The 23,351-nt window shown below is 37.0% G+C and overlaps 1 protein-coding gene across 3 annotated transcripts in view; it reads left to right on the plus strand.

Moving 5' to 3' along the window:
• The window catches only part of GABBR2 (gamma-aminobutyric acid type B receptor subunit 2), a 477,610-nt gene that overhangs the window by 221,745 nt on the left and 232,514 nt on the right, over window positions 1–23,351 (plus strand). For all 3 annotated transcript variants that reach the window (XM_048079587.2, XM_048079588.2, XM_048079589.2), the window contains 4 exons: window positions 551–652; window positions 8,786–8,851; window positions 14,731–14,922; window positions 16,011–16,247. In XM_048079587.2, coding sequence (XP_047935544.1) covers window positions 551–652; window positions 8,786–8,851; window positions 14,731–14,922; window positions 16,011–16,247 — 597 coding nt within the window. The remainder of the gene's footprint in view (window positions 1–550; window positions 653–8,785; window positions 8,852–14,730; window positions 14,923–16,010; window positions 16,248–23,351) is intronic.

Here is a 23,351-nt window from a genome sequence, read left to right on the forward strand (position 1 = left end):
CTTTAAGCAAATCTTGCTTAAACACTTGCTGCCCCATGAAAAGATGCATGCCATAGGAAAGGGGGAGGCACAGAGCAGTTCATTAAGCTTTATCAACCCTAAGTGACATAAGCTAAGCTCTGCTGATTCATGCTAGGGCTGATAGTGATTTCAAGTCAGTTGCTGGAATTCACAATCTTAGAGAATTTTCCGACAAGTCTTTCACCTTTATGTGGTCTCAAACATTGCTTTGGCTACAAGAAAGTTTTTGGTCTTAGAAGCACTAGAAATTCACAAGAATCATCCAGTCTTGCGTTGCAAAGTGGGAGTCCACTATGAACTTTTCATCACATGTAATAAATGCTCTTGACATGGTAGATCGGTTGATAGTAGGTTATGGTGGTAAAAGAATTTGCCTTGATCAATTTTTAGATGAAATGGAAAAAAAATGTGGGTGCATATTACCACCGTTGAGACCATTGCTTGTCATTGCAGGGATAAATATAGACCATTTTCTTCTGCCTCACTGAGTCTCAGTTCACTAGTTTGCCTTTTTCTCAACTTTTGACAGGTGAGGAATGATCTGACTGGTGTCCTGTATGGTGAAGATATTGAAATTTCAGACACTGAGAGTTTCTCCAATGATCCGTGCACAAGTGTAAAGAAGCTTAAGGTATGTGATACTCTTTGTGGAATAAAGAGAAGGTGGTGACTATGTTGTGATATTTGATTTTTTTTTCCTCTGAAGAAGGCTAATAAAATTTGCATAAGAATGACTACAGTATAAGTGGCTACAGCATGCCACTGCATAATAAGGTTAACAAATGGCATTTTGAGGGCCTAGTCCTGCTTAAGTCAATGAATGTCATCATAGAATCAAAGAATGGTTTGGGTTGGAAGGGACCTTAAAGATCACCTAGTTGAAACCCCTCTGATATGGGCAGGGTCACCTCCCACCAGACCAGGTTGCTCAAAGCTCCATCCAACTTGGCCTTGAACACTTCAAGAGATGGGGCATCCACAGCTTTTCTGGGCAACTTGGTCCGTTGCCTTGCCACCCTGAGAGTGAAGAATTTATTCCTTGTATCTAATCTAAATTTACCCTCTTTTAGTTTAAAGCCATTACTCCTTATCCTATAGCTACACTCCCTGATAAAATGTCCCTCCCCAGGTTTCCTGTAGGCCCATGCATATCATAAAGTTTTTATAGTTACTGATAAGGACATAAGGCAAAGCAAGTTGTTGCTGGCTTAATATTCATGCCTAAAGCATCAGTCTTAGTCATATATATGAAAAAACTCTTGAGTTTTGGACTCAGAGCCCTTTTAAGGTAGATTATCATGTAGTGAAACACTGAGCATCCTTCCATTAGCTTCATAACATTCTAGATTGAATTATTTGCTTATAATGATTTGCATTATTTCGTATGAATAGTAGAAAAAAATAGAAATTTGACAGAATAATTTAACATATCTCTCTTATTATAATGATTTTTTTGGTTCTTGGCATCTGCTAAAATTAAAACTATATTTTAGCAATACTATGAAGTGCAACCAACAATAAACTAGACATAGGAGTTATGAATCTTATATTGCATATGAACATGAAAAAATGATTGAGCAGCAACAGGAAGCTTTTTTAAATGGTGCTGATGGCATCAAATACATCAAATACATAATCAAAGCCACAATCCTGCAAATGCTTAAATATGTGTAAAACAGGAAAAAAATAATAATAGACTGAACACTATTGAAATACTGAAATTTAAACAAGGATGTCAACCTATACAAGTTTAGGCCACTACAGAAACTAACTGGAAAAGGTCTGAAGCATGGTAAAATAGGTGTGCATTATTCCTACATACTACAGATGCAAGCTTGAACACTTAAAGTATAAGATCATGTATATATGGAACCATATATGTGTCCAGTTTAAGCCAGTTTGTATTTCCCGTCTGTGGTTGAAAAGACTCCAGTATATGTTATCGGTGAATTCCACATTTTTGGCCAGGTGTTTAACCCATGGTATCAGAAAACTAAGAACTCTGAAGCCAGATTTTTAAACCAATAAATGATGTTAGAACAAGAACAGATGCATATAAGCAAGTGTGTTTAGGCAGGAGGTTAGAAAAAGCAGTGAGATTCCAGCCTTCCCATATGTCAACAACATATTGTTTGTTTTATAGGAAAGACCAGACGAGTCTATGAAACAATATTTTAAAGTTATCTCTTGATTTCCTCTGCAAAATGAATTACTACAGCAACAAATAAACATATATCTAGACAATCACTTATTCTTTATAGAAATATATGGTCACTTGTCGTTAGGTACATAACTTACCTGTTCAATTCTGAAAATGTTCATTCTTGTCAAGGAGATGTAAACATAAGATTGGTAAACTGGTGTCTGTTTACTGTAATTGTGATGAAAATAGACAAAAAATACCTTTTATTTTAGTAAACACAATTTAAATTAATTAAATTAATTTAAATGCAATATAGAATTTTGCAATGCAAAATAGAAATATCTAGTATGATTTGCAGAAATATATGTTCTATATTTTCCCTGGCAATACCTTAAGTTTTACTACATATTGACTCCAGCCTCTTTGAATCACAATTGGAAAGTAAATTTAGGGTTAAGGATATCTTTAAATCTCGTTTTTAAATTGTAGCTCAAAGAAAGGGATGTTGGAGGATATGCATTTGTACATCAACTTAAATATGCTTAAAAATTCTAAGCATGCACAAACTGCATGAGTAATAACACTTCTGCTTTCAACCACCTTGTATCTTGCATGTAGGACAAAAAAAAAATGCAATATATGAATTCCAATTGAACGAAACAGTTTCCATCTGATGTCCCAAATACAATAGATGTTTAGATTGCTGACTGAACACGATCTCATTCTAACAGTCAAGTTAATTAAATTTTAAAATTTGGGGGCCAAGGACAGGTTTGGATGTGGCCTCAATTTAAGCAAGTGACATACGTGCTAACATAGATAACATGGTGGTGGAGGTGGGAGCTGAAATCCTCTAGTTCACCTTCTCCACCAGTAATTCCATAGCTTAGGTTAGAGGCTCACCTGTAGCCCTGCAAATGGACATCCAGGCATTTTGGAGGCAGGACACGTGGATACCTGTATTGACAAAGCTACCCAGCTACGAGTAGATTTATTGATAACATCTTGACTGTCAGATACATGGTAGAGAATATGACAGAGTATCTGAGCAGTTCAATTTAGATATTTCATAAAGAGCCTGCCAAGACATTGACTCTTCCTGGCAGATGAGATATTGCAGCAATCCTTCTCTGGAAAGCTGTGTAATACAACATTGTGCTGTTATTCATTAGAAATGAGACAGATTAAAATCTGATCACAGCTCTGCAGGCTGAAAAAAAAAATAATAGCTGCCTATTCCAGCATAATGTACAGTGCTTAGAAACTGAAGAGGCTAAAGAGTGCCTCATATCCGGGATACCAGAAATGGCAGTGGAAGACAAGTTCTTCCTTTCTCCTTAGAGCATCTTAGATGTTTTGACCTTCATTGGCTTCAGGGTTTATACTACCCAGCTGCCAATACAGTGTACTACCCAATGCCAAATACACTTTATATTTAGTGAATGAATAATATCCTCTCCTATAAGAAAGAAAGAAGGGAACAGGAGAGTCATTCACTTTTAAGGCTGTGTGGTAGTCTTCACTTATAAAACATGTTTTTATGGAAAGTCCAACATAACTGTGGGTAAATGAAATGTAACTGTTCTTAGTTTTCTTGTCTGAACTTTAGTTCAAAGGGTAAGAACATATGTATTGCTTACTGAAGGGCAAAGCTTAAATGCTGATATTGCTGCTCTAATCTCTGAGAAGCGTAACTATGACAGCTCACAGGCAAATGGTCTAAACTCTGGTCTTTTTTTCCTTTTTTTTTTTTTTTTTGTAAGTATAGTTTAGTGAGTTGCCTTCCCCATGGGATGTTTTTAATCTTCTCATAGATACCTGCCTAGTTCCATGAATTAAAACTTGTTCTGTCAAATATGCTTCAGTTCCATACAACCAATGTACAACTCTATGAAAAAGAAAGAATACTTAGCACGTGCTAGGATCCAGTGGATGGCCTCTTTGAATCCTACAAGAGAGTTGTGCTGTGTTAATTTGCATCAATCCTATGAGAGTTGGTGTGGGAGAATAGTGTATTTATGCCAGGAAATCATACTGGTTGATTTACCAGTGTGACCTAAGGAGGGAAAAAAATATGTGCCAGAAAGTGTCTGATATCTTTCTTTGCATAAGACTATAACGTGGACATATGTCCTAGTACATGAGCACTGAAATGAACCCAGTTCAGGTAAACTGCAGAGCAGATAAAATCTATGCATGGGATTTGAATTATGCCCAGACACATGAATTTGTAGCTTCAGGGTCTGTTTTACAGGACAGTCAACAGTCCCAGTTCTGGCTTCAAATGGAACTAGGCTTGTTTACCATACTGAATGCAATTCTTTAGGGACAAATCTGGGAAAAATGTGAATGGAAATGCAAAAAGCAGAGTTGGAGAGAAACAGGCTTGCTGAGGAGCATGTCATTGCACAGAGAAAGATGTTATGCAAGGAAGATGAAGAGCTATTGTACAGACTTACCTGAATGACTTCCTTCTACGTAAGTTCTGACATACAATTCTTAGTTAAATGGTTGCATACTAAATTATTATTCACTCTTTTTAAACTGTAATCCATAAACCCCCCTACACTGCATTTTATGGCATTGTATTGATATCTGCATAGTTTATAAACAGGAGGAATCTCTTGTCATTTCCCTTCCAAAGCTAATCAACTAAAATAATAGAATATGAAACTGGACAAAGAAAAAGATAGTTAGCCAGATATTCACTGGCAGCTTGACCCTGCAATCCCATACCCTCCATTTAACCTAGCAACATCCTTGACTCATTCTGAGTATTCATCCCAAAGTACCTTTCTTACCCAGAGCGACATTCTGCTTCTCTGATTTGTCTCCCTCAGAGCACCTTTGCCTAGATTGTTCTTCCATTTTCTTCTGAGAAAAGCTTGCTTTCTGAGATTGCGGTTGCTCTAACTGTTCCAAGAACTATTTGTCAACAAGAGCAAGTGCCAGATTCTGCACCCAGCATGGAGAAATCCTGGATGTATGTACAGACTGGGAATGGGAGGCTGGAGAGCAACCCTGTGGAAAGTGACCTGGGCATTCTGGTCAATGGCAAGTTAAACACGAGTCAGCGTTGTGCCCTGGTAGCCAAAAGGGCCAACCGTGTGTGATGGTTTTACTCGGGTGGGTGGCCGAGCTCCACCACAACCGCCCTCTTACTTCCCCTCCTCAAAGAGGAACGGGGAGAAAATACGATGAAAAGGGCTCAAGGGTTGAGATAAGGATGAGGAGATCGCACAGTAATTATCGTGACGGGCAAAACAGACTCAGCGTAGGGAGATAATAAGGTTTATTACCTATTACTAACAAGCTAGAGAACTGAGAAACAAAGGAAAGAAACCAAAAAGCACCTTCCCCCCCATCCACCCTCTTCCACCTCCTCCCCCTGAGTGGTGCAGGGGAACAGGGGAATGGGGGTTATGGTCAGTCTATAGGGCTTCTTCTCTGCCGCTCCTTCTCGGTCACTCTTGTCCCCTGTGCTGTGGGGTCCCTCCCAGGGGATGCAGTCCTTGCTGAACTGATCCGGCGTGGGCTTCCCACAGGCAGCAGCTCTTCAAGAACTGCTCCAGATATGGGTCCGTACCGCGGGGTCCATCCCTCAGGAGCAAACTGCTCCAACCTGGATCCCCCACGGGCAGCAGCTCCTGCCAGGTCACCTGCTCCTGCGTGGTCTCCTCTCCTCGGTGTACAGGTCCGGCCCGGAATCTGCTCCGGCAGGGGTCTTCCACAGGCCGCAGCCTCCGTCAGTGCAGGTCCACCTGCTCCACCGTGGTCTCCTCCACGGGCTGCAGCGTGGAACCCTGCTCCACAGTGGTACTCCATGGGCTGCAGGGGGACAGCCTGCTTCACCACGGTCCTCACCACAGGCCATTTTTTTTCCCTGTCTTAAATATGCTCTCACAGAGGCGCAAAACAACATCACTTACTGGCTCAGCTCTAGTCAGCAGTGGGGCCCTTACCAAACATGGGGCAGCTTCTAGATCCTTCTCACAGAAGCCACCCCTATGGCCCTCTGCTACCAAAACCTTGCCACGTAAACCCACTACACCGTGTCATGGGGTGCATCAAGCACAGCATTGCGAGCCAGTCGAGGGAAGGGATTGTCTTGCTCTGCTCTGCACTGGTGTGCAGTTTTGGGTACCACAGTATAAGAAGGACCTAAGACTATTAGAGGGTGTCCAAAGGAGGGCTACAAAGATAGTGAAGGGTCTAGAGGACAAGATGTTTGAGGAGCAGCTGAGGTCCCTTGGTTTGTTCATCCCAGAGCAGAGCAGGCTGAGGGGAGGCCTTATGGTGGCCTTCAGCTCCCTGACGAGGGGAGCGGAGGGGCAGGCGCTGAGCTCTGCTCTCTGGGGACAGCGACAGGACCCGAGGGAATGGCATGGAGCTGGGACAGGGGAGGGTCAGGCTGGGTGTTAGGGAAAGGTTCTGCACCCAGAGGGTGGTCGGGCACTGGGACAGGCTCCCCAGGGCAGTGGTCACAGCACCGAGACTGCCGGAGCTCAAGAAGCGTTTGGACAACGCTCTCAGACATAGGGCCTGATTTTTGGCTGGTCCTCTGTGGAGCCAGGAGTTGGGCTCAGTGATCCTTGTGGGTCACTTCCAACTCAGGATACTCTATGATTCTATGATTCTGTGTGTCTGGATGTACAAGATTTGGGCCTGAGTGCTATTGCCAAACCGGTTGCACAATGATGTTAGTATAAGACAATCCCAGCAGCCAGTAAGAATATTGAAAAGATATTTCTGGGGAAAAAAAATAGGTTGGACCGTACACTTTTCATAGTGCTTTACTATAAAAGCATATTTACTGTGGGAAATGTGTTGTGGCTTATGTGATAATCAGTTGGAAGTAATGTCTTAGGGCATGGTACCACAGGCGCTACTATACCTTCAGTATGAAAGTTGTCTACAGCCAGTGAGCAGCGATGCTGCACATGCATTCTTACCCTGTACGTCTTGCCTACAGCCTCTGGCACTCCTAATCTATGAGACAGCACATGTCCTGTGGGTTTTTTGTTTGTTTCTTTGGTGGTGGTGGTGTTATTATTATTATTATTGGTTCTCATCATGTTATAAAATGAAAAGGAATTTATTCAATTTTAAGTTTAATAATTCAGTGCTGTGTCACTTGTTTTTTTTCAACCAACCTACTATTTTTAAAATATTAAATATGTGTTTTTATGTTCCGAGAAGTCAAGCAATTTGGAGTTCCAAGAGTGACCAAAATGATTGCTAAAACGTGAAAACTAGAAAACATGGATGAGCTTTTTTGCCACTTAATTCCTAAATCTACTTTTTGTCCTTACAAAGAATGTAATACTATTGCTGACAGTGAGCATAATATGTTTGTTTAGTTTCACATGACCTTGCTAGATTTGTTTAAAAAGAATCTAATCTGTTTCAATAAGATTTATATTGCTTTATCAACCTGTGGCTAACTATAAAAATAAAGATAAGTAGGCTTATTGAAAATGCACAGGTTCAGAATGAGCAAAGCATATTATGTATTTTACCATTTTGACCATGCGAAGATAAATTTCATGCATTGAACTGCAGAGGCATTATAGTATTTTTCTTCACTGTCCATAATGGTATTTTATACTGAACAGGAAATAAACATAGAAATTACCTAAACTGAAAATCTTTGATAAATTGATTTAATTAAAACCGGAATGTTTTTCACCACTGAAATTCACACTGAATCATCTGTTTCTTTTTTCCTTGGAGAGGGAAAGAGCTATTAGTAATTCTAATCCAGTCTTTTATAAAAGAAATGAAAAATCATATTTGCTCAACCTATTACTGAGAACCCAGCTTTTGTGTGAAATAAAAGGTAATGTTAAGTTATAAAAAACTATCTGTTTTTTGTTTTATAGAAGTTAACCATAATTTTTCGCGTGAAAGAATGCCAGACCAGTTTCTCAAGGAATACTTAACTGTATGTGCTCCTGAATTTAGGAATATTTAGGGATATTTTGTTAATATACTTCTAAGTATGAAAGTAAAATGATTTCTTTTTAAGTCAGTCATACATTCTCAGTATGATTCCTTTTTTTTTTTTTTTTCTGTTTGGATGTGGGAAGGAAAGAGGGATTGAAAATGTGTTATAGTGACTGCAGAGGAGATGTTGTATGAATAAGACCTTTTAAAATTACCAAAAAGGGCATAATATGAACACATTTTATCTCACATATCTCCATTCTCTTATCTTCATGTGATTAGTTTGTATAAACAGCAAAAAGTACCTGTTTTCAAAACATTTTCATGTTTTAATATACAAAATTAATATTAAAAGAAAAAATCTTGCAAGACATCAAATGAATATTTGGTAATTTAGTGTTTTTGAGTAATAATATTTCACAAGATAAACATTACATTTTTTTTTTTTTCTCATAAGTGCAATTGCGTAACCATTTTTTTCAAACACTTCAGCTGCCCCCTCTTGCATTGTTTCAAGATCTTGAACTTGTACAACGTGGAATAGTTCTGAATGAATTTTGCTGTCTGCAGCTGTAATCTGTTCCAACTCTCCACATGATTTGAATGGCCAGCTGATGTTGTTTCTGGAAAGGCTGTGACTGTATTTAACTTCCTTGCATCTTATTTAATCTACAGGGTAATGACGTTCGGATAATCCTTGGCCAGTTTGATGAGGAAATGGCTGTGAAAGTTTTCTGCTGTGTAAGTAAATATATGTAATTGCATATCTGAATAAAGATGTGGTACATTTGAATAAAAATATATTTGACTATAAACAGTTACATATGCTTTGCTCCATTTCTGTTTCAGTAAAATACTTTGCACTTGATTTTAGTGGAATTTAGGCACAGCCTTCATGGTTAGATTTTATTTCTGCTTTCCTGTTTTGGAATTAAATGCCAGATTGAACTTCATGTCAGGTCATAGGAAACACTTGTTTATGTAGTTGTATATGTAGCTACAGATGCAGAGAACTGGCAGATTTGCATCATGTCAAAGAGCTGTGCTCTGGTCATTAGGTCTGCATGTACGTATTTTTGCATGTTTTGCTCTGGAAGAATAAAAAAATTCAAACGGTTCCTCTAGAGGTTAACCAAACAACTCTAATTATTTCTGCTACCCAAAATGTTATTAATTGTATACTCACCATTCGCTTCCCACTTACTGTACCTTTGACATATTCTTACTGAAAGAAAATATTACTTTGTAAAAGTATACGGAATTTGAATTAAAAGAAATGTAGTAAGACCAGCATATATAATTTCACTGAATGTATCTTCACCATTTGTTTGTATGTATTTGAATGTGCTGCAAACAGTCTGATTGCCATTGAAAGAAGCAGGAGTAAAATGTGGATTTTTTTTTGTATCTGATCAATAAATAAATGAGCCCCAAATAGGCAGATTTTAGTGGGCCTTGTTTTGTACTAGTATTGAATTATTAGTCTAAATAACCAGATTAATCCAGTATGAGCCAATAACACAAAGAATATAGTGGAAAAGCAATAATGATGGCACTTAAACTTCAGAGGGTGTCTTTCGATGTTCACTTAGAGAAACAAAGTTGCCTATCCAAGCAAAGAAAGGAAAGGCAAATGTTCAAAATCTGAGCGCTACATGTGCCTCAGACATATGTTGGCTCTTATTCAGCATCTGTCCTAGTTGCTGGCAAAATTTGGAAAGGAGCTATTGCAGAATATGTTTGGAAGGAGCAAAATCTGTTTGCATCTAAAAGGAAATGGAAAGCATTATTTGGTTCTTCATTCTTCTCAGCTCCGATTGGTCTTTATATATAGATCTTTTTGTTCCAGAATTTAAATTGGATTGACAAAGATAATCTTCAATTTTTCCGTTCCTGCAAGAAAGAAGGTTCTTTCCATGGCTCACATCCTCTACAGATCTCTGGTGACTGGGCTTCATTTGCCCAGCCGAGGTGTCCTAATCACAGCTGTCTGCCAACCCAGTACTTGGCAAGTTTTTGACCTTACTAAGGCCACTTCTCTTAGTATGTTGTTGCTTTCCTCTACAGTTCTGTTCCATGTTTGTGTATCCATGAGGACGCTGAAGAAATCCTAGAAATCCTCATGGGCAAGGTGTCTTCTTGTCCATACTGAGGATTGAAGAGTCTGAAGGACTTATGGCAGGGACTGTCTCTTGAACACAAAAACTTGGTGCAGCTTTCTACCGGAACAGTTTGGTACTAACACAGAAAGCATGCGTAATTCAAGTTTCAAGAGTGACGGCTTCTTCTAAAGTACATTAGTGTCAAAAATAATAAGGTGGATTTTTTTTTTTCTGGAGCCTGGAGAAAACGAGGAGATTATGTATTTATGCTTTAATAAATATATTAATATGAGAGTTTCAGCAGGAGACTGAATGCAGGAGAGGGCAGTTCAAAGTAGGTCATTTATATATTAATACACTACAATGTGTCAGTAAGCTTGTTATTAGTCATAAAATATATTGTTGACTCATGCACTCCTACAGCTATGTATCTAAGAGCACAATAACTTAGTTATGTCAAGTTTTTTAACCCCCTTCCTCAGGTGTAACTTCAGACAGGTTGTGTTTGTGATTCCCTGTTATATTTTGAAGAATATAACAGAGCTTTGGGTTTGTTAGAGAGAGGTGCTATTGTACCGGTGGAAAATATATATATGCATTTCTGATAGTGGTTATAACAGGAATACTATTTGTTAATGATTTATGTAGGTGGGAAAGTCTTTAAAGTATACCTTGGTTTTCTGTCTGGATTCAACAGTCATACACTGTGAAGTTTCCTCAGGACCTCCATTAGAGTTTATATGCTCGTTTTCATTTTACCTGGATATTCTTTGCACACACATGCATATACACACAAAGGAAGCATTGCACATAACTCAGTGATAAATGGACTAAAAGGTAGCCTAATCCAGTGGGAAACTTTAAAAACATGACAGGACTAAATCAAGCCTAAGTGAATGTTAGCAGGTGTTTCCTATGATGGTTTACATAATCTTAGCTATTCATTTAACATGAGTGTCAAAAGCAGTTAGCAATTGTAGTTCTGTGGGAAATCCTAGCTTTCCATTGTTTTCACCTCAGTGGGATGACAGTGATATTTTTTCATGGAATAGAAATAAGGGTATTTTGCTCAAAACCTAACGATTCAACAGCCAAACTGTTCAGCTATGTTGGACTGTTGTCAAGTTTAGTTTTGTTTTGTTTTTCATTTGAAATTGGATTGACATGCAACTGCACTATCTTCCCAAAGAAAACTTCAAATTCTGCAGAAAATTTGTCTAAAAAAGTTAGTGGAAATTTTTCCACGTATCTTTAAGCCATAGGGATGCACATCAAGTCAGCCTAGCTGATACAATTATCTGTCTGAAGACAGTTAAAGAAGGTGAATATTACACATATGTCACTGCATGAGCTTTGCGTGTCTCTTATAGTAAACATTTAATAATAACTAAAGCAAGGTTTAATCAGCCCTGTTGATACAGAAGGACTGGATTCTACTCTCCTTGAGCTCATAGAATTTTACTGCTGAGTCTCGGCTTTGGAATTAAAGGCACCATTGATTTTTAATGAGAAACAGATGGAGGTTCATGGCAATGCACAAGTCTACAGGCATTTTGTAGAGGTGGGATGTAAGATGTGTCCATGCTGACATGACGGAAACAGGATGGAAAGACGATGGGGGTGAGGTTTTGCAGACACTTTTGCACAGTATACCAGTATTTGTTTCCTACACGCAGAAAGCTTTTTTACAGAGGCTGAGGTGATTCAGCTTTTTGATTTACACTTGATTCCAGATCTCAGATGTGCTATGTTGAAAGCAAAACTGGCTTTCTCTGACTACTAAGAGGCATTGTTATATCTCACAAAATTTTTGGGGCTTCCTTATTACATATTTCCTACCAGTCTGTCTCTAATAGCATTCCATATATGTGTTGAAGATGTGTATTTTAAATGAACACCAAATGTGTTATGCTCTGTTTTAGATATCATGAAATTTGAAATAAGGCAGCATCCATAAAATAGCTTGCAGATAAAATCCTAATGATATTCAGTGTAATGGTTCCATTAGCAAAGGCAAAAGCTCACTAAGAGCGAAGTCTTGTTTTTGAAGGATGTAAAAATGGTTCCTTACAGAATTAAGTGTGTTTTGTTGTTGCTGCTGTTTTCTTTTAAACAACTGGAGCAGACTTTCATTTGCATATGAATGCAGATTCAGCACCAGCAAAGATAACCTGTAGCTTTTTATGAATGTGTTGCTCCTGTTTTGAGTAATGCAAGCCCATTGTACAAAACAATCAAAGGGAAGAATCAACATCCCTGCTGACACACTGAGAAACACTTCGCAGTTAAAAATAAAGTTCCCTGCCATGCACAAATAATATAGTATATCCTCTCCAACCTTACATCCCTTACAGTCTGATTAATAAATTAATCATTTCATAACTTGTAAGTAATTCTGTTAATTAGCTTATTCTAAAACTAATTAATAGCAAGGGTCTCTTTAACAAGTGCATGGTGCCTGCTTGTCTTTTGTCCTGATTTCTTTATGCCCTTAACAGAATAAAACAATTTCTTCAAACTTGCTCTATAGTCATAATTAATCAAAATCTCCAGCATAATACACTTTAGAAATTAGATTTAATTTTGGCATATTATTAAAACCTGTTTGTATCTAATTTCTATAAGGCTCAGTTAAGCTTACATTTTAAAACTCATTTAAATAGTCAGCTAACCTTTAAGTATGGCCATTTATAAGAGCAAAAAAAATGTTTAATTGATCATCTCATCTTTGGCTAATTTCTGGGCAGCAGCTCTGTTTGTTAATGTGAGTTTTTGAGAGAAGGGACAGTGACAAAATAGGTGTGTAAAGTGCTGAGCGAGAGCTTCTACCTCACCAAGCATTTTGCAATTCCAAAATATTTTTTTTGTTCTAAATAAGTATCTCTTTATGGATTCAAACAAGAATTTAAAGTTTTTAAAAAAGATACCAAATTCAGTCTCACAAGGGCAGAAAATACTGAGGATATTTCCCTAGATGCTTGGCTGTAATCAGGGTTCTGTAGCCTGCATAGGGCATACAGGAAGGATTGGGGAAGACACTGTAACTACTTTACACTGTTCTGATAGCATTTGTAAACCTTCTTTACCCTGCTGTTGTGTGCCAATTAATCTTCCTTATAGAATCTAAAAGCTGTAAGAGGTGATCTGTATGCATTCAAACAGCTCAAGAAAGATCCATATGTTTTATGTCAAGGAAGTGCATCTCCTAAGCATCAGAATCATCTCCATGCAGCAGAATCAGCAGGGAGGAAACTGTGGGGAAAACAACCGAAACAAACAAACCAATCAGCCAACCAACCAACCAACCAACCAACCAATGTTTTGAAATATAAGTCTTCTTTAGGCCTAAGCACTAGTTGTGCTATCACTGGAAAAGTGACACGGTGCTCAGCTTTAAGGGAATTAATTTTGTTCCTCTTCTTTTTGGCTTCCTCAGATCACTCTTCCAACTCTGTCATTCCACCAGATCTCAAAGGAATAGCTGCCAGAAAAAGTTTCACTGCAGCCTTGTTGGGCATGATCCCTCATTTTCCAGGACAGAATTTCTGGCCATTTGGAAACTTAATTTTTACACAATATCCCAGGACATTTACAGATTATTTAGAAGACAGACTCAAGTGCTCATGCAAACAGAATAATTCCAATAGCTCCAGGTTCAGGATACTTCATAGCTAATAATGCCCTGCAACATATGGTTTGATACTTCAATCTGTATAGAGCAGAGGAAGCTGTCAAATCTTGCCCTTCTCTAAAAGTACCATTCAGTGTTAATTTGTGTCCTCGGTGATTTGAAAACTGACAAATAAAAGACACTATATCACTGAAAGGCCTTGAATCACCTCATTGTGTAGCAGAAACTTGTTTGGACATCAAAACGTATTGCAGGATGGAATTGCTATTTTCCTCAAAGCTGGACATGGGATGCAGTGTCACTGTATCAGTAGAAAGAGCGGAGATGGGCAGGAAAACAAAAACAGATGTATTTCTGGAAGGATAGAATTAAAGAGAGAGAGAAAGACAAGTAATTTATGTGGATTGTATAATAACATATGAGATGGCAAACACTGGGTTTCAGACCAGGAGCACTTTCGAGCAGCACTGTATACAAATGCATGAAATTTGATTTTGGCTGAACATCAGCTCTTGCAACCAGGGGCCAAACAAAATTGCTTTGTGCATAATGCATTTCTGAACTGAGTTGGCACCATTATAACAGATTTCAAGCCCAATTTTAATTTTAGTATTAATGTATTTAGGAGGTTTTCCTATGTTGTATTTCTTGCTATTCATCTTTATATATCTGATAGGCTTTGGGGAAGATCTTTGGGATACTTTTCAAAACAGTTATGCTCTGAGTGACTAATATTTCCTCTTTGCATTCCCATAGTTTCCTCCTTCTACTGCTGTAAAGTCAGGCCATTACTTCATTAATGATGAAAAACACAATAAACAATATTCTTTATGTTTAATATGTCTATTAAAATATCTATTAACTTTTCTATTTTTCTTTCATTGTAGGCTTATGACGAAGAAATGTATGGCAGCAAATATCAGTGGATTATTCCAGGGTGGTATGAAAACCTTTGGTGGGAATCCTGGATTAATTCCTCACAGTGTCTCAGCAAAAATCTTCTTGCAGCCATGGAAGGTTATATTGGAGTGGATTTTGAGCCTCTCAGTTCAAAAATGATAAAGACCATATCAGGAAGGGTTAGTTTTTTTCCTCTAGCTATATTTTTATACAGTCAGTAGTCTCACAACATCATGGCACAATAAAGCATGGAGGAAAAAGGTCAAGTTACAAGGTGCTTCTGCAGAGTTGGTGTTCATCATAGTTATTCTCTTCTTTCCATTGATTTGCAATTTCAAAATATTTAGAAGTCAATTCCAATGCATCTTATGCATCCCCTCTATGCATCTTACAGCTAAGTATACAATAAAGCTTGAATTAGAGTCTGCAATATTACATGCTGTATCGTGGCAAATTAATATAACTGAGCACAGAAATAGAAAACTCTTATGTTTGTCCCTAATCCTGCAAATATCTAATTTCATTGGTGATATGTAACTCAGAACGGGGGGCTAGGGGTGGGGCTTGCTTTAAGCATGTAAATATGTGGCATTTCCATAAAGTACATAATATTTTATCATAGAACAAATGCATGCAAACTCTAGCCAATGAATAAACATGCCTGATTTTGCTGCTTTTCATCTTTTTTCATCTGTTGTCTTTCATGCCTTGCTGACTGAGCACGAAAGGGATCTTTACAAAAAGGCAACTCATCATAACAGAGCACACCATAAAGAGCATAGTAAACGTGTAAAATGTACACAAATTGCTGCTTAAATAATTGCATATTAAGCAAATAGTTGCTTAAGTAAAAATTAATTGATTTGCATTACCCTATAGAATGTAATCAGAGCAATAATTTGCAGGGATACAGACTTAGTATGTTCTGGTATTATGGCTCACCAATGTGCACCCTAGGCTGACAGCTTTGGTTGAACTAAAACTTTCTGTATGAAAGCAAAACAAACAAAGTTGTTCTTCATACAGAGAAGCAGAACAACTGCATTTCAGTCTTTTTGTATCCTATATCAACCCTTCTGGTCCCACCATCAGTCTGTAACTCAAGCAGCACATATTTTTGGATTTTTTTGCTTCTTTCTTTGGTTGCCTTTTCTATATTAGTCATGCAAACATCTAAATTGGAGCATGCAGTTCATGGTGTAGATTTGGACCCAAATCTGTAAAATGATATGTTTTGAAGTAAGACTGAAATTTTTCTCCTCTGCAGACTCCACAGCAATATGAAAGGGAATACAATGCTAAACGAGGTGATGGGCAATCCAGCAAATTTCATGGTTACGCCTATGACGGAATATGGGTGATTGCCAAGACTCTGCAGCGGGCAATGAAGTATCTCAATGCCACTAACAAACACCAAAAAATTGAAGATTTTAACTATACAAATCACAAACTTGGCAAAATTTTTCTGGATGCTATGAATGAAACCAACTTCTTTGGAGTAACGGTAAGTCCAAAACAGGTATTTATAGGTATTTATGTGGTGGAAGGAACTTGTGGCTTTAAGTCAGTAGCTGAAGCAAACATTACATTTTAAATACTCAAAAAAAAAAAAAAAAAGATAGCTCTGTATTTCCTTTATCTTCAGAGATTCCTCAGTTCTACTTTATCTTCACAATTAATGTGGATGCCTTAAGACTCTTGTTCATTACCACCTTGTGGTGCCGAGAGATGACACTGTTCCATTACTCAGTTATCAGATTTTTAAGCATGGATGTGATCTGAATTAACAACGCAGATCTGTCTTAAGGAAACCACTAGTATTGCAAGCTGCAGTAACATTTTTAGGTGACTGTTTTCACAGCTGAGGAGTAGCTGGGGTGTGTTCTGAAAATACCTATTTCCCCCATCTTTTATTTTCAGTAATAGGTTTCAGTAATAGTACACTAATGTCTCCAACTCCAGTGCTGTAAATCCTAAAAAATCCTCCAACAAATTTCAGTAACCATTTGCCTGTATTTAAAATTTGTATTCTTTCACAGTCAAGTACAAAGCATGACTATGACTGAAAAGTTGGTCACATGTAGTAATAATCTCATTCTGTTTTCAATTGCACCATTGCAAATTCATAGTAAGGTTATTTTTTGTTTTTTTTTTTTTGCATTGCTTCTGTTTTTTTTAGCAGAGTATAAGAGGCAATAAGGAGTGTAGCCCTAAAACTTCTTAATTGCTTAAATGTATTTGAGACATCAGTCAGAAGTTAAAGGAACAAACATGTTGAAGAGAGTCTGCAGAGCCGTACTCCATCACCAAGAGAGCTGAGCAGACTTCATTTCAGGGAGAAAGGTCTTCACGCTTTCCAATAACGTAATATATGTAGTAAATAGTAAATGAGAGAAGCTCCTAGAACCCATTTTGTTATGCCACATTCATGGCCTGCTACATAGTTAGATAAGGAAATAAGGAGTTTCGAAGAAAAGTGTAACTCAGTGGTGCATGCAAGTAATGCTTTTAGGAACGTCTCTGCAGCAAGAGCATGCAGAGAATTGGCATCATTTCTGCCACTGTGCAGTAGCTTGTCACATTCTGTCCCTGAGTTAATTTAAATTGTCTTGGATATCAGTAAACCTCAAAACATGTTGAAGCGGCAGAACTAAGGTTGTCATACATGTCACAAATGGTTTCAAGGAGGAAATGTCAAAGTATAGTTATGAACAATGAAGCAGGCTCAACTTTTTGGTGTCTGTATTAATTGCTAAAGATGACTGCTATGCTGCTATGTATCACAATGTGACTGAAACTAATTTAAGATATGTAAATAACAAACAATCATATGGCAAGGCAATACTAGAATCTAGTTGCCTGTACAATATACTTTTTTTTTTTTTTTTTTTTTTTTTTTACACTGCGTTTGGCTGAAGGCTTCAGTAAAAGAATTGTGCAGTTCTGGGGTATCCTGTTGCATCCATAGCAGGACCGGATCTTTGATAATTCTGTCAGTCAGTGGCAGCTGTAAACCAGACAATACAGGGACTCAAACGTGAGTCCTGACTTACTCCAGGCACAGTATCTGTCAAACTGTAGAGCGGCCATGTAGCTCCTTTAGGTTTTTTTTTTTTTTTCCCTTGTAACCTTTTTGCCTGTTGTTTTTGTCCTGACAGCCCAATATGGTAAATTGATAAATCTCATTAGCACTGCTTAATTACCATCTTATGACTAAACCCCTACCCTTCGCCCAGCCTCTTTCCACCCCAGAGGGGAAAAAACAAACAACAACCACAGTAAAACACACATGCACACAAACCCACACAAAACACCTCTAAGATGTAGATGGGTCTTTTTTATTACTTTTAGAGACACCAGCAAAAAAACAAATATGAACTGTCTCTTTTTACAGAGGGAATGAATCAAAGTTTTGCCAAACATATTCAATCACATTGATAAACTTTATTTCTTCAGGTATAATGTTTTCTAAAGCAGTTACTTCAGGATTATTCAGTGTGATTAGTACTTGTCTGAGAAACTTAATAAAATGTTTATTTTAAAGATTGGTTCACCAAGTCACTGTGACAATGCACAGACTAAATATATATCAGTGATATTGATAAACATAGATTATATTTGTGGGTTTTTTTTGAGCAATATTAAATTCACTTTCTGTTTTCTAATCTGTAAAGGGTCATATTTCTTGTCCCTATAACACGTTCTAAAAAAAAAAAATATTAATCAAAAAGTTAAGGAGAGAATAAAATCTATACCAGCTACACTTTCTTGGGTTTTAATTAGATCAAACAATACTTAAGGCTTTTCTAGAACGTGTGAAAAAGAGTTTCATAGCAGACCTTACAGTTCTGCATTGCAATGTTCAGAAAGTTGAAGGAACAGATTGAATCCTACCAGAAATATTTTTAGACTTTATATTACTCAGTCTAATAAACTGCTGTCATTTTTGACCTACTTTAAAACTTTCATGGGAACGGAATCTTTAGGTCTGGGAGTGCCAAACTGCATTTTAATATTTTTCCAGAAAAATATTTTTGAGTGAAATTTTTACAATTTGTTTTTAATAACTTATCCTAAACAGGAAAAGGATATTCATTTGTTCTAGAGAATCATCTATGCCAAATATAAAATGAGTTTCTGAAAGAAGAAGTAAGAGGAGGGGCTAAATATGATCAATCTTTAACACCTCATCCAATGATACAGTAAAATATGTTGTTAATGATTAAGTAAGAAAAGAAGGTAAAGAAGCTGTAGACAAGAATCTAAAAATGCAAAGTCTTAATAAAAAGATTCAACTTTCATTATCTTTTCTGTCCATATATCAGAAACAGTCACTTCATAAAAAATAAATCCTTTCATCCAATATTAATTTTCTTTGAAATTATATACAGTAAAACACAATAAATATAATCATTGTTGAGTAGTGGGTTTTGTGGTGTTGTTGTTGATTGTTTATTTTTGATTTATTTTGATAACAATTTTGAAAATTTTTGTTAGGAGTGAAGCGTGTAAGTTCCTGATTATAGAGAATGTCTTTTTTTTTTTTTTCCCCCCCCCAGTTTTCTGTTCTTTTATCTAATCTTTTTTTTTTTATTTTTGTTTTTTTCATGGAGACAGGATTTAGAAAACAGTTTAGGTTACTGCCCAAAGGCTTGACAGAACTAATCCTCCTTTTGAGCACCAGAAGTTCCGTACCTAGATGTTACTTGTGCTGTTTTACTATTAGAAATCTTGGTGGGAAAGAAAATTATAGGTATTCCTTAAACATCGATGAAGATTCTGCTCATTCTCCACATTTGTTTTTCTTTTCTCTTAGAAAAATGGTTCCTTTTCTTATTTTTCCACTGTGATTATCTAACTTGTAGTTAAAGACATTACCATACAATGTTGTAGTGTATTTGGAATATAGACCAAGGAAACAAGTATTATTTGGTGTTTTATCAGGAAACAGTACTATAGTTATCTGCTGCTATTTTTTTAAAGGCTAAGTTGGATACTATTGTAAAGGTACAAAAGAACTTTGTGATGAGAAATGCAATATGAACAAACAAAAGACCTGCAGAGGATGTTCCTATAATACTGTTAGTCTGTATATCCTAATTCTGCACACAGATCCACTGAGGTCAGGCCTTTTCAAACTGCGTAAGGCATTGTGGGGTTAGAGCGGTCCAACTGCAACTACCAACTTCCAGGATAGGAGTCCTTTTGATACAGCACTAGGTTTAATTTTTTCTAATTCCTTACCTACCAGAACACTTACTTTGGAGAGTTATTATAACAAAAAGAATCCTCTGAAAGGATTTTGGATATTTTTTCCCTACTTTTCTTAGTCAAGATAAAACTATGTAAGCTGAATGCAACCCTGCCACCTGCATGATTTATAAACCACCGGATGTCTGTTAGCTTGCTAAATTTATCCCTATCCTCTTCTCAAATAATACACATTCTTTCTGGTAACCTAAGTGACAGAAAATGAGAGAAAAAAAGTATTCACACAATTTATTTTGACCCATTGTAGATGTCTGAGAAACAGCCTTCTATAATTAGTAGATCCACTAGAGGTTATTTAGAGCTGGAGAATTTGCTGAGGTCTCTGTTGAAATGTTACTGGTTTGAAGCAGTGCAGAAAGACAAAGTGATAAGAAACAAAATTTTTATCTGTGATATCTATATATTTATATACCAATCATACAGCGGTTAATAGCATACTTCCAATAACATGCCCATCAAACGTGTGAAAAATAAAAAGTATTTTCCATGGAGCTAGAATAGTTCTAAAGCGACATCCTTTTTCTAAAGAATTAAAAAAAAAAAGTCTAACAAGACTAACTTTATTCTGTGTGATATTTACATACTGTAACTTGGAAGCATGATAATTAGTGAAGAATTTGAGCTGTCTTTCATGAGGGCTTTTGTGGATACTGAGTCACATTTAGTGCATACTGAATCAAAATCCATCTAGAAGGTGGAATGATTTATTTCAGTCTTTTTTTTTTTTCTTTTTCCCCTTTTTAAAGGCTATGGACGTTTACACAGTAACCTTAGAACTACAGAAATGATGATATTTGTTTGGAAAAAAATGTTTTTTATTCTTGGAAAGATTAAATACCATTTTGTTTTCAGAATGGTAAATGTTTGTAGGGGTTCTGTGGGGTAGCCAGGTGGTGAATTATTCTTAAAAAATGCCTTTTAAAGATTTATTTTTTTTTTTTTACTTGTATAATCACTTCACCTTTGGCATTTGTTCCCTGTAGTCGTTGTGGTAGGGTATTCTGCTGCTTGAGTTTATTGCTGCTATCTGTGATTATAAATCAGGCTTCAGAATTATTAATTTATTTCTCATCCTTGTGGCCTTCTATTATTTGTGTGTAATGGAAAAAGAATTACAGTGGAGGAGAGAGAAAATTAAATACAGTGTTGTATTTCCTTTTACATCAGCCAGAGTCTCTGTAGCACAGTAGGATAAAATTCCATCACAGTAGCTGCTGAACAATTGAAACCACTGCCATGAAATAGCTTTCATGCCTGTCTCTGGCATCCCGCATTCAGATGGATCCAGTCATGATTCAGAACTGGAAATGTTTATTGATATGAAGTTCATTTCGTGTTTTGATGCTGATTATTTCTGAAGATTGATTTTAGCAGTCCGCCTCCACTTTCCAGGCTTCAGCAGCTATTGTGTTGTCCAGACATCTCAGAAATATAGGAGGTATTAGCATCAGAATAGCAACAGTGAGAATGTATTTATTTCATGGCATCCTGGAAAAAACAATGTTCCCTAGGCCTATGAAATTGAGAAATGCCTGGATCCATGGCAGAGAATCAGATGAAATCAATTAGGACTTTAGCCAAGTGAGCTTATGCTTAATAGGGGAGTCTAACAAACATTTCTGTAGTGACATTGATCACTGTAATTAATTTTGCTTGAATAGTTCAGTATCAAGCCTTTATAATTATTTATACCTTTTATACCTGGAGTCTAAATTTCCTCCCTTCCCTCCTGCCCTCCTGCCTTCCTGCCTTCCTGCCTTCTTTCTTTGACATGGCTAAGGCAAGGCAGATAGTAAAAAAGTTGGATGAGGAGCTAGCTCCTTGTTAACCTAGGATTCTGCTTTCAAAGTACATATAATTTCATAAAAGGCGGGAGGAGAGGGTCTAGTGTGCAATGTAATACCTAAGTCTATAGAAATAGCTCTCAGTGTTCATGTTTCTCATAGCATTCTTTTTCATGTTCCTTCAAATTTGACTTTGTCTTAATTTTCAGCACTTGAAAATTTACATTTGGCCATTATCCATAACTGGGTGATTTGAGGGACTTAAGTAAGATAACAAAATGTGGTTTGGCAACTATAGGTGCATATATACTCGTATACATACACTTGCATATGCTTATAACCCTTTCCAACTATTGGCAGATCTCAGTTTTGTTCACACCTGACACCATGGGTTATAAGCGTGAACCACTCTGAACTTAATGCCTTGTGTTTCCTTTTGATTTTTCAGAACTTGCCTTCTGTGACAAGCTTTCTTGTGTAGCACAAGAAAGAAAAATACATGGGGTCTGGCTGCGTAAAAGACCTCCTATATCTCTTTGTGGCTTTCCTGAACCTTAAATCTGAGCTTCCCTCAGTGCAGTGGAGATAAATGTGGTGAATCTCCTACTTCCTTACTCCCTCCTGACTTCCACTGCATTATCCAACTCAGATGAACAACTGAGAGTGCTATAAAAGGTTGAGGGAATAATTTACTCTCGATACAGCCAATTTGTTTATAGGAGACTCCTCCAAATAGAGAGCTGCTAAAGTAAGCCATCAGCAAGCTTGCATGGGGTCATAAATAATGCTGGCTCATTAGGAAAATTCAGTGCAAATGTTTTCATCTGTCAACAATGTAAAACTGCATGCAGAAGGAAATCCAAACTTCTAAAGTGAAAACTGAGATTAACTGTGACATTTCAAGATTAGCCCTCAAGCTAACAAGCAGTTGATGATTTAATAGGTATAGTAGATGGCAAATAAAAAAAGCTTTATTCTGAAGTTGTAGAACACTTATTACTGCATCTGTCACTCTAATAGGTGGATATTTGATGAAAATAAATGAACAACATACATTTACAGAAAAGCTAGTAAAACGTTTTCTAAGATGGATCTTAGCTTCCTTTCTCCTATATTTAGTTTTGTCTTAATCTAGACAGTGTTTAACATAACACAAAATATGCCCTGAAACCTGTTTTGTTGCTACTATGGATGCAACTAACAGAAATCCCTACAAATAATAATAAAGAAAAAACGCCCTAGTGAAAGTAATTGTTTTTGTGCTTCTTCAGGCTTCTGAAAAAAAAATAAAGTACATTTCAGTACTTTCAACACACTGTTTTTACTGAAGTGTGCTTTGATTTGTACCTGCCTGCTTACAATCCACCTTGATTTTTCTTTTCTTTTTTTTTTTACTGTTTTTCTGTTCTATATTGTTTAAAGTTGAATGATGAGAGATTGAAGAAAAGATTAAATTTATGAAATTTGGAAGCTCTCCAGGTCAGCAGTTAAGGTGGGAGAAGGTGTCAGCACTTTTAAAAACAGTTTTCAAAATAATGTCTTCCAGTTGGTTT

The sequence above is a fragment of the Anser cygnoides genome, chromosome 2, assembly GCF_040182565.1.
Source record: "Anser cygnoides isolate HZ-2024a breed goose chromosome 2, Taihu_goose_T2T_genome, whole genome shotgun sequence".
Classification (NCBI taxonomy): domain Eukaryota; kingdom Metazoa; phylum Chordata; class Aves; order Anseriformes; family Anatidae; genus Anser; species Anser cygnoides.